General features: G+C 37.2%; 2 protein-coding genes and 1 pseudogene across 2 annotated transcripts; all 3 read right to left on the minus strand.

Annotated features, from left to right (window-relative positions):
- Nucleotides 1-138: 138 nt before the first annotated feature.
- LOC137650575 (uncharacterized) lies at nucleotides 139-1,534 on the minus strand (annotated as a pseudogene).
- Nucleotides 1,535-4,948: 3,414 nt separating this feature from the next.
- Nucleotides 4,949-6,153, minus strand: LOC137650888 (uncharacterized). Its single transcript, XM_068384035.1, has 2 exons — nucleotides 5,296-6,153; nucleotides 4,949-5,149 (listed from the first exon to the last, which is right to left on the minus strand). Exons 1-2 carry the CDS (start codon nucleotides 6,151-6,153, stop codon nucleotides 4,949-4,951), a joined length of 1,059 nt encoding a protein of 352 aa, XP_068240136.1.
- A 1,922-nt stretch (nucleotides 6,154-8,075) lies between these two features.
- On the minus strand, nucleotides 8,076-11,644 carry LOC137650889 (uncharacterized). The gene is made up of 4 exons (XM_068384036.1): nucleotides 11,572-11,644; nucleotides 10,034-11,323; nucleotides 9,582-9,814; nucleotides 8,076-9,134 (listed from the first exon to the last, which is right to left on the minus strand). The coding sequence occupies exons 1-4, from the start codon at nucleotides 11,642-11,644 to the stop codon at nucleotides 8,076-8,078; spliced, it is 2,655 nt and encodes an 884-aa protein (XP_068240137.1).
- Between the last annotated feature and the right edge of the window lie 856 nt (nucleotides 11,645-12,500).

The raw sequence follows: 12,500 nt of genomic DNA on the forward strand, positions 1-12,500 counted from the left end.
TGAAGGTGATAGCTTCCTCCCTGTATGACCTCAACCTTATACCTCCTACATAATCAGAACAAAATATGCTTACGTAATTCACTAATTTCCCCACCCTCCCCCTTCGAGCTCTATCCAGCTCTCTAGTATCCATCAGTCCTAACCCCTCACATCACAATGAATAATCCTGTCCGCATCAATCGATAAAATACCCGTAGTATCTCCAAAAAGCATAATGAGATGGGGTGTCGTTACTGCTGTAGTCAATTTTAAAATGATTCGCATACTGGCTGATCTCTCTACTGGTAGAGCTTCTTTCATATCCTCATGTACGAAATTAAAATTAAAAATGGTTCTCCCCTCCGTAAAACTATCCAAGGATATAATATTCTCATCATCTATGCCAATAGCCTTCCAAGATTCATGATACGCCTACACAACTCTCTCTGGGAATGCTGCGTTTATATCATATACGGTACTTCCGTTAATGGTGATATGTATATTATTTACATTTGCATGGTGGAAGAATAATGGGTTTCTTGTATAATCCCCTGAAAAATGTCTCATATCAATTAGTGCTAGTGTCATCTTGTCTGGAATGCATGAACCAAAAGGTTCATCTATCATTATTGATGATTCATTAATCCCAAAAATGTATGTCTTATAAAGAGACTTACTGAATATGTATTGTATAGGCTTTGATAATAATGACTAATTCAACGCAGCCATTGCGTTATAATGAGGAGTGACACGATCTATCCATAACTTCGATTGCTGTATTGTCAGATTATTTAAATGTCCCTCCTTATCCGTGTTCATAACCCAAATATCATTCGCTAACTCTAATCGAATTCTCAGATTGACAGAATCCATTATATACATGTCAATAGTTGCTAAATCTAGTAATAGTGGGAAGTATGTGTTAATTCCATAGATTTTAAGCTTGGGCATCTGCTTAACTTCCAAACGCTCCCCCTCCTTAAATGTATCATCAGTATATTGCCTCGTAATCCCGTGCTCTTCACAATAATCATCATAGAAATATCCACACCTCGCTATATTCTCGAGTGAGTCCGGCTTCACATTCATCAACATCTTCATATATGATAAATAATTGTATAAAGGACATGACTCGACCATCTTTTCATTCAGAAAGACGGATACGGACTTGAATAATGTATTACTCACCCCGTTTACTACTCCCACATTTTGTGCCGCTGTTAAATTGACACCATTTCTAGTGATACGAATGAATAATTCTAATGTTATACTCGATAAATCAAGAAAGGAACCGACCACCCCATTCACACGAAATTCTATATACCTATCAGACAATACCTGATTAATTCCCACATTACTGGGCATGAAGTCTACCCTCTCTTTAGAATTAATTGAACTTTCAATTAGTCGCTGCCTGTTAACATTTGGATATGATTCAGATATTCCTGCCATATACGAGGATACGGGAATCTTATTTCCACTTCCTGGGGTATTCGGTGTCATTCCAGCCATGATGTGAAGTTGAAAATTCTGCTTAGTTATGAAATGAGATTAAAGAAAGGATACAAACCCTATGATGTCCCACGTCCTAATGAATATAAAAGGTTATACACATCATTCTTATGCAATCTCCGCGTTCCTCCAAACTCCTTCTTAGTCTTACGAATCACTTTCAAACTGCTTCCTTTTTTTTTGACTTCCTTTTCTTTCCTGAACCTTTTAGAAGTCTTAACCCTGTTGACTTCAATGCCTGAACTCCATGTTTTTTTAAAGATTCCTTTAATGGTCTTTCCGCAGTGATCATATCGGACATTACAGCCCTACCAAATTCCTTAGCTGAAGGATTGAGAGCCTTGAATATAAAGGGTAATACCCTCCTAGCCAGCCCTGATATAGCTGACAACACACTTCCTCCCCGTCTTCGAGTCGGATAAAATATTGAAATATCTTCTAGCCCACCACCTCTTCTTAGGGGTGAAGAAAGAAAAAGCCTCCTAAATTCCTCTTCTGATGGTGGAATGAAGGTCAGTCTCATGATCTTGATCGTATCTACTCCGAAATAGTAATGTAAAAAGACAAAAAAAAAATCTGCAGTAGTACAGCCTCCTGTGATGGTCAATTGTCAATTAATGCTAGGTACATCGGTATTTATCATTTTATTCACCTAACCCTGACATGGAGGATGCAGGTCACGCTAGAGTTCTCAACGAATCTTATGATTCTCCCATTCTGATCCGTGATGATTATAGATATTTGATCCAACACCTTTGTATTTAGAGGTTTATATAATGTGTTATGTATACCTCTATTCTTGCCGTTATCTATATGGAAACAGTCTAAAATATTTACAAGTCTGCCAGCAAAGTAACTCGGCTGTATCACATCCGAATAAATATACATATAATCAACTCCACAATTTTCAGATGGAAATGTATAGCTTGAAACCTCTTTTTTCTCTCCTTTTCCATAGATTATATATTCTGTATCAGCTCTGAAGCCCCGCAGATTGGATGCTTCACTGCTGAAAGTTATATGAATTGTCTGCACATCCCCCTTCCTGAATGAATCACCCTTAACATATTGTATGGTTATTTTTTTCTGAGTGTCATCGCATTTGAATATGGTGCTACGTTTATTGAATGCTGAATACCTATCACTAAAATAAACCTTTAATTCCTTATTCAAATCGTCGTTTAAATTCTTAACCAACTTCTTCATATCCCCTGCCATGACACTAATATTAGGCGTATATGCATGTGTATGTGCCACCATACTTTCACCAGTGAAAGTATTATTAGCAGACTGGTATCGTGTATGCACCTTGATATGAAACTGTGTATCATTCGACTTTATGGCGTAGTACTGAATTGGGTGCATGATAGACACGAGACCCACTTCATACTCATAATCATCCCCCAAAACTATCGGTGTAGCAATCCTGTTAATAAATCTACTAGGCTTGTTATCTGGATATGCATCTAAGCAGCCTATACTGGTTAAATAAAGCGTGTGGTCACCAGACATCTTCTTACCCTACTGAGGAGAGATATTTCAGTGAGTTCATATTTATAACTATACATGCAGTATACATTTTTAGGAGGATGTAATTGAAACTCAATAGTTTTATTCACAACATTTTATTTTTGAAAAGAAATAGATTGAAAATAAACAGAAATGGTCAGGCATGCGAATACATTGACAAATAGCGACATTCAACGTCTCCTCTGTCAGCTCCACAGGTATCTCTATTTTCTTCATCAGCCTTAACAAAATTATTTACAATTTCTAATTTTCTTAATGGCCCCAGAAGATTGGATATAACCATATCCCCTTTATGTTTTTCATCCAGACTAGAAAATAACTTTTCACCTGCGACGATATAAACAGTCCTCCCTTCCAGTTCTTGATTAAAGGTGAATATACTCGGTAGATAGTAGGCCAGCCATTTTGAATCAATTCTTCCTCTCCTGCCAATACCTAATGGGAAAAGCACATGTTGAACGTTATCAAATTTCTGGTCATTCAGCTTATCGTTCAAATTTGTTAATGCACTGTGGAAGTGATGTAATCTCCGTTCTTCTGTATCTTCGCGAAGTCCGTTCACGTGATGTAAATCTTGGGAATACTGAACACTATTCCTTGCATATGGGTTATTCTCAATCGACTCTCCTATACCATACTGAGTTATTAAAGTTGCCACGACTGGGTTATCCACATACAAATCAAGCGTGGGTGTGTTCAAGATGGCCGTACCCGGCACACTCCTATCACTTTGACATGCGTAACTTGTGCCAGGCTTTGTATATCTCATCCCTGCCACATCTGCATAGGGGTATGCCTCCACTACATCCTTCACAGCCCCAAAATTCTTACATGCCACCGCTTTTATGGCAGTGACTATGCAGATACCTCGCTGCTTATAGACAGGGCTGGTCAAGGATGCAAATATTACCTTGCAGGTGCCACTACCTTCCATCTCCAAGAAAGCTTCAAAACATTTGATTGTCTATGCTCCTTCACCCAACTTATATACGATTTGCTTATCAATCCCTCCCCTCCTCCCCCTAACAACGTGATATTTCATGTTCCACCTTACCTGAGGCTACGCTTGTAAACAACTTCACCGAGGTGTATACTCATCTTGTTATCTTCAATTAACATGTACTATCATGTTATAACTCCTTCCATCTGATTACTGTGCTACCCTCCGCTCCTTATAGAACAGGTTATATCACGTTTCACGCGCCTCGTTAATAAGGAATCCAGGAAATTTCCTGATGGGGATATTTATTCTTGAGATTTCTTTGATGTATACCCCCTCCCTTTTTAATTTCATAGACAGTTTTTAGCTGCTTTATTAGAGCTTTGTTTCTAATCATCCAGTGAGGTATATTAGCAGTTTTTATTATATATTCATAGTCATTCAGATATTCATCCTCAACCACTTTTTTACCGTCAAATTTTTGTATCATATCTAAAATATTGTACTTATTAATCGGTGAAAGGAGATCCCCATTATCATCCCATCTCACGCTAACGGACCTTTCTAAGTACTTTAATACACTAATAACATAAGGTATTCTCTGCTGAGTGAAATACATGGGGATAATTTCAGCTAGCGAAGGCCTGCTAATGGGGTTCTGGCTGTTTATTTTGTATGTCCTGAGAGGAAACGAATTATTCTGCACGACATTCCTCACATCTCTTATCTTGGGCGCTATAGTAGTCTTAACCATTTTTTTGCGGACTATCCCTATTTCTCTTCCGACGTTCAATAGTCTTCAAGGGGATATTGCTGCTATTTCTGACCTTTGCCTGATATGATACATTCAAAGTTTCGGGTTTTTCCCGCACATTGGAAATATCAGTTCGTCCCCCGTCATCAGATGTCTTTTTTCCCATCATCCGCTCGTAAGTAAGTCTTGGAATTAAATACAATTCCCTCATGACTTTTTTTTTATTATTAGCTTTATTTGAAGATACTTGATATTAGTCCTGCCGCTAGTGGTAATAATACAGACAGAATAGCTCCACCTCTCCTACTTTGGAGAATTTTCTTTTTCTTATGTATTGGGGTTTTCCTCAGTGCAACTTTCCGCACTTCCTCCCTGTATCTCTTTAATCTCCTGATATTATTCACGTCCTGTGTCAGATTCTTCTTCAAGAAATTCTGAAATATTTCGGAAATTGTATTAATATATTTTCCTCCAAGTACAGCTATTATTTTACACGTATGTTTGGCGGGTAAATGGGATAGAAAAATAATGAATTCCTTATTCTTTTCTATTAGACCCCTCCTTTTACAGCTCGTCATACTTGAATTATATGGCTTTCATCAAGCCATGAATTAAAGTGGTCTGGGTATCCACTCCACTTAACTAAATACTTCCTTTTGCCACCAACCGTTTTTCTCCTCAACACTATTATATCATACAGTTCAGGTAGAGTCGTTGGGATTAATTCTTCTCTATAAAACACACCTTGAATTTCTTCACCACTTAAATCCTCCAAATAATAGACAGTCGGTTGCTGACTTTTGTCAATCCTTCTTATCCTGAAGATCTCATAAGTATTCTGCACTGTGAAACCACTTCTGAAGGGAGCATTCCTTTTCTCATCGGCATCACGTACAGTCCTTCCAACACTGAGAGTGAAACTGAATGTCTTTTTAGTCTCGTCATTCTTAATATACATCCTCGCAAATTGCCTTTCCACATCTTCTCTTGCGGTTAGTACATGAATCTGATTGGGGGTCTGATTAGCCCCTAACCCGCGATGAGGTGAATCATTATAACTGGTAACAATGTCATTTAACACATTTATATTAGTGAGTGTATTATTATGAGTTAAGTGTTTGTAAATTTTACTCTTCAATGTTCTAATTACCCGCTCAGCAATTGAAGACTTTATCTCTCTTGAATATACACTATACAATTTTATCTTTTTCCCATCAAGATATTGACGGACATATCTATTATAGAATTCCCCTCCCTCATCAGAGTTCAGACGTGACACTCCCTTAAAATCGTCACTGTCGAGGACAGTTTTGAGTGCCTGCATCACACTAGTGCCATTTTTCTTCTTTATGGGTACTACTTGAAGATAGCGGGAAAATATATCAATAACAATTAAAAGATATTTATAACCATGGTTGTATCTCGCAAGTCTCGACATGTCAGCGAGATCACAACCAGCTATAATTCTAGGCTTGGGTGATAGTACTTTCCTCCTTATGAACTTCTTCCGCGTGATTTTATGTAAGGTATATGATGACTGACTTTCTAGAAAATCTCTAACAATACTCTTAGTAATGTTTTCATCCACCTTTCTCGCATTTTTAAACAATGTCTCTACACCACCGTAGCTATTCGGTGACTTTTCAGTTTCGTAAAGTCTTTTTAAAATCGAGTTATGCCTTCTGCTCACTATTGAAAAATGACTTGATACTCAGTCTCCCCTACTATGTTAGTACGAAGTTGCAATTCTTCTGGAGTATTCGGTCCCAGATCAACTAATAAATAACCATACTTATTATGAGATAAAGCCCTTTTATATATTTCAGTAAAGTCAGGACCCTTCCTCTTGCCATACAACTGACGTCCGAGTATTTCGATCTGACCAATATCCCTATTCTTCATTAATATATAATGAGAACAATTCAGACTTATACTTCTGCTAAATTTACCCGAGTGGAATACGTTCTGAGTTATAAATATTACTGAAATGTTTGAGTGTCGACCTGCAGTGAATGCTTGAGTGACAAATTTATTATCACACGCCTCTATAAAGCAATCATCAAGGATGAATAATATGCCCAAATCTCCTACAGCACTGTCTGTATATTCAAAAGGATTCAGGATCTCCCTACTAATTCTAAATTTATTTTTAATCCCGGTATGCCGCCCTAAGGGATGGTCGTCTACTCCACAGTATAGGATAGTGTGAAAGACTTCATGACATTTTTCGATAATCTTTTGAGTCAACTGTGTTTTCCCTGAATTGCTATATCCAGCTATTATTATCCTGGATGGGGAAGAAAATATATTTGTCACGTCTTTAGGGAAGTTTGAAGTTGTCATTGTGAAGGTGTGAATGCCAATGAGGAACTATTCAATATATACATATCTATAAATTATATTATAGGGGGGGGGGTGTTCAGTTTAGTGAAACACTGGATTTATATATTTTTTTTTAATCTTATTTACATTTATTTACAGTTTCAAAGTTTTTTTATTTCCTTCATTCAAGTGGGATGCTAATATATAAAAAATTGTCTTTATTTAAATCTGTTTACACGAGGTGTTTTTAATGTTTCCATTATTCGGGAGTGAGCTACTATAAACATTATGGAAATTATAATGATGATGATGATGATGATGATATTCTATTTTTCTTTTAAACCAAATGAGTTACAGATGCATTTACAGACTTGAATCAGGTCAGTGTCACAGTCAGTGGTATTCACCATGAGTTAGGGGTGAGAAGGAAGGTATCAGAGGAAAAAAAAATGAGAGGTATACAGCCGTAGCAGGGGGTAGTGGTTAGGAGGTGAAATCTTCGCTTTCCTCGGGAATTTCAACCTATGTGATAATTATCCTACCAGTCTGTATACCCCTTCTCTTCTTGTGTGAATTGATATTGTTGTGCATTCCTCTCCGTTTGATGCAACCTGTTGGAGAGACACCTGTCTGTAATGATACCATCCCGGATGTAGAGGGTGAAGAATGTGTAGGAGGAGGAGGAGGAGGAGGAGGAGGAGAATGTTGACTACGTACCCTCCTTAGTGCATTGTTATTTTTACTCCTTTGTCTCATAATAATAGGTTTCTTGCGAAATCTTTGCAAAGAAAGAGTAGGATTAGGTCTTGGAACAGGAGGAGGAGGAGGAGGAGGAGGAGGAGGAACGGAGGGGCGAGAGGTGTCCACACCGAACGTGATAGCCGGAGGGAGGCATGAAAGTTCATTAACCCTTCCAGCCATATCATTACGAACCTTTGGATGACCGTATGAGTAAGATTCATATGGCGTCAGGTAATATCTCTTATCTTCGTAAGGAGATAGGGCTATCTTACGATTACGGGTTAAACGCATAGTCCCCTAAATATTTTGCAGGCTATACCCTTCTTTTGTCAATATATCACTCCCCCCTATGGAATCCTTATATTGCTGATGTTCTATAGAATGTTGGATTGACTGCTGAATACCTTTAAGAGTGTTAGATCGGCTATTCATTGTCTTGTAAGAGTATAATTTAGGCTTGACACCTACAAATTCGGTAATGTGGTCATTTGCAGTCTCAAGCTTTAAGAGACCAAGACTCCCCTTCTCTCTTGCATCGTGTAATTGATGGTCTTCGGGAAAGTTACTTAAGTCAAAATATTCTTTTAAAGGGCCTTTTGATTCATCATCTAGATTTTCAACTTCCAAAGTAAAGAAGAAACTATCAGTATCCATGTAAAGCAGCTTTATCTTTTCACCGTATAATCTTACGAGGGTATCATAAAAGAAGTCATACATAATCTTCTTTGATAAGTCTAGGATAGAGAAACCAATGTATATGGGAGAATCTGCCGTAATATTCGTCATGGTGTGATTTACAATTACTCTATCCTCACTGATGACATCAACAGACTTGAATGTATGTTTAGAGACATTTCGGAGGAGTGTGTCTTCATTGTCGACGATTACACTCTTGGTTGAGTAGTTTAACTGATTTTTAATCGTAACCCCAAAGAGAGAGTTCATCATAACTTTTATAGTTGATTTCTTATCACAATCTGTCTCCCTCGCGCGCATAGCCGCACATCCTGCTATATACTCACGAAGGTAGTATTCCTGTCTGAATTTATACACCCCTTTGATAGTCAAAATCTTTAACCCTAACCTTATGAGTGTTTGCAAAAGGGGAAGGCATATTAATTTATTATTCATGGGGAGGTGTGCACCCACTAGCTTCCTATTTTTTCGGGGGATGTTAATATTCAGTTCCTTGAGGAGATCCTGAGAATATTTAGAGATCATATCCTTCGTGATATTAAGATGTTGCATGGCAAGGGGGAAGGCATCAGTTCTCACAGCCACAGAATCTTCAACATGCTCTGTGTCATATAGAATAAAATATCCAATATCGTCATGCGCATCAAGAGATCCCTTTGTCTGAAAGCATCCAATTCTGAGAGGGATAACTCTGAAATATCATCAAGTGGCATTCTGAACTTAGCCATGACGGTTGGGTAAAGAGAGGTGAAATCTGCATACAGTATATATTGTGATTTAGTCAATGAAGGATTAAAGTTAGGATTTATGGATATATTGTCGGCGATTGCGTGACGACGGATTAGACTGCAGAACCCTCCTCGAATATTTTCTGTGATAAGTTGATACAACTCCATCACTGATGAGAGGTAGTTTTATTCGTGTTCTACAGAGAAAAGCTTCCAGAGAGAGAGAAGTACAGGTTAGGAAATATGTGCAGTCTAGGCGGAAAGAAGGAAATAAGGCTTCTCTCCATGCCATAAAAATATCACACATTATTGCAACATCAACTAGTAAGTATAATAAGGTATAGTCAAGGAGATTACAACATTGCAAAGCCTTCCATACAGATTTGATATGTTCGTAATCATCTTCAGAAATTGAGGAACTCGTCAACCTATTATTGAATTTAGTTCTTGTTGGGATACCATCTTTAAGAAGGATGTCATACCCCGTAACATAATCATAAGGGTAGAATTGTTTGCCAGTCTTAAGTACGAGATCCTTTACTTCATCTGCATATCCTTCCAACAATCGTTTTGATATATGCAGTGAGCCATTATTACGAATATGACTCTTAGCTAGATTGGAAATGCTGCCTCTTATTATATTGACTGAATATACGAATTTTATCCTGCCTACAGTGCCGTGATAAAATTTTAAACCGTCATTCTTCAAGATATCAAATCTAAATTGAGGAGAGGCATGCTATAATATGAGGGGTAAATCATAGGACAAATTATGTAAGTACACTCGGAGGGTTGGAACGACATCCTTAATGTTAAGATTGCATTTATTACATAGAGCACTCTTATAATTATCATATTGTAAATAATGTAGATGATGCCGGTTTTTGGGTATATTCTCATTAAATTTAACTTTACATACATCACTCTCCACAGCCTCTTTGAAATCCCTTAAGCTTTTCTCAGTCATATGAAGGGGATATTTTGACAAACTCTCGCAAATATCCTTCCAGTCACTTGTCAGATTATTCAGCATCACATCGATGCAGTCTTCCCCGTGACCGATTCTATGACTTACATACTCGCATGTTCTACCATTAACAATAACATACGCATAAGCAAAGGGTTTTTGTTTAGCAATTATTTTCTGATCTCCAGGTGTGTATATGTTATACGCCTCGAGGTCCATGAAAGCAATGTGAGACCTTTTAAGTAAAGCAGCCGGGTTTTTAAAGGTTTTATACGAGCCACGTGGTGGGAAAGACACTGTTGTCATACTTTGACAGGAAGATGTGTGCAAGTGACAGAGGTCATCCGAGGAAAAGAATGTTGAGCATTTCTTGCATATACTTTGAACCCTCTTATGACGTACTTGCCTATGATAACTGCATAGACACTTCATGAAAGTGAGCAGGTTTCTAATAAGGGCAATGTGAACATCATTTATTAGTAGGAGAGGAACAAAATGAGTGGCTGATGGGTACCCTCCTGTCCTAGCTAAATAAACGATGTAATGTTTTTTATTATTTACTTTATTGGATTTCTCTATTTTCTTCAAGGCATAGATGTAGATGTTAATATCATTATCTTTCTCCAGAGTCTTTAAGCTTTCCAAGGATATACCTGCTGTTGGGTTAAAGTTAATATTAATATCACCCCCTATTTTATTCCTAACATCTCTATGCAAATGCTCTAGCTGGATTTCTGGCTTGGCTGTAATAATAAAAAATGCAATTAGGGAAGTGATAAGGCAATTATAGCCGCTATTAATATTGATTATATTCTTGGCTCCTCCAACACCTGCAGGATATGGGGTAAAGTGACCAATATTACCCAATTCTCTAAGACTGACAAATAGCTCCATAACTGCTATTTTCCTTATATTCCATCCGGATCCTTCAACTGCATTCATTCTTTCCTCTAGCATGACAGGTAGATTTTCCAAAGTGTGATTAATGAACTCATCCTCCTCCCCCAAGGTGACTATGAAAGGTGTTGTTCGCAGGTAAAAGAAGTTAGAAATATAAGTCCCGTTGTCAGTCATTTTACTTATCTCTATTTTCAAGGTGAGGGAAATATTTCCCGAGAATCTGTCAAACTTATTTAAGGCCGTCTTGATCGTCTCTATAATTAATTGTCTATGACTCGAAACACAGTTAATAATGCATCTGTAACTCACCGCATTTAGGGGTATGTCGAAGATTCGGAAGACGTTGTTCTGGAACTTTGGACGTCCGGCAGAGTCTTCACCATTCTGATGTTACGAGTAAGTAGGAGGCTGTCGCCTACCACCACCAACATGGTAGGGGACAGTAGAAGAAGAGGTGGAGGCAACATCACTATTAGGAGACGGGAAGAGGGGAAAGGCTCACCGGATTCAAGATCCTCCAGAAGAGCTTCAGTGCTTGACTTTACTTCTGCCCAGTCATCTTGTGTTGGCATCATTTCGTAGTCAGGCCATCGAAGTAAAATATTGCAGTCCTCATTTATCTCCCTTAGTTCCTGTGACGAAGGGCTATGAGGGTGGTTGACATCTCTATCCACATTAATGTCACTGCCTTCACTTATAATTCATGGGAAAGGTAAAAGGCACGTTTTGAAAATAAATAATTGTCATATATATATATATATATATATATATATATATATATATATATATATATATATATATATATATATATATATATATATATATATATATATATATATAATATATATATACTTTTCCAGCTTGAAAGAGGTTAAAAATTGTGTAGATACTTACGTCTTATAAGAGAAGTTGGGAGGAGGTGAACGTCGTCCGTGTGGAGGATTCCTTCTAGGTTCCGATGAGGATCAGATTTTTGCTGGAAGCACTGAATTAGATGCAACTGCTTCACGCGAGAGTCGCCGAGGTTTTGATAGAATTTCGTATGCGAAACCTTATGATGCTGACGAGAAAGATAACATTCATCGTCACGAGGAGACATTCGTAGATCTGTTTATTCAGGTGTTATCGTATCAAGTATCGTGGCTAATTATCATCACGAGAAAGATAACACATTGTCAGCAGGAAAAAATATACCTACATCTGTTTATTCAGGTGTTATTGTAATATTGTAATAATTTTATTAACAATAATTTCAAAACATAACGATAATTTTAATAATTTCCATAATAATTATTTAAGTTTGAATGATGGATTCGTGTTATTATTATTATTATTATTATTATTATTATTATTATTATTATTATTATTATTATTATTATTATTATTATTATTATTATCATTATTATTATTATTATTATTATTATTATTATT

Source organism: Palaemon carinicauda, chromosome 12 (assembly GCF_036898095.1).
Source record: "Palaemon carinicauda isolate YSFRI2023 chromosome 12, ASM3689809v2, whole genome shotgun sequence".
NCBI classification, from domain to species: Eukaryota; Metazoa; Arthropoda; class Malacostraca; order Decapoda; family Palaemonidae; genus Palaemon; species Palaemon carinicauda.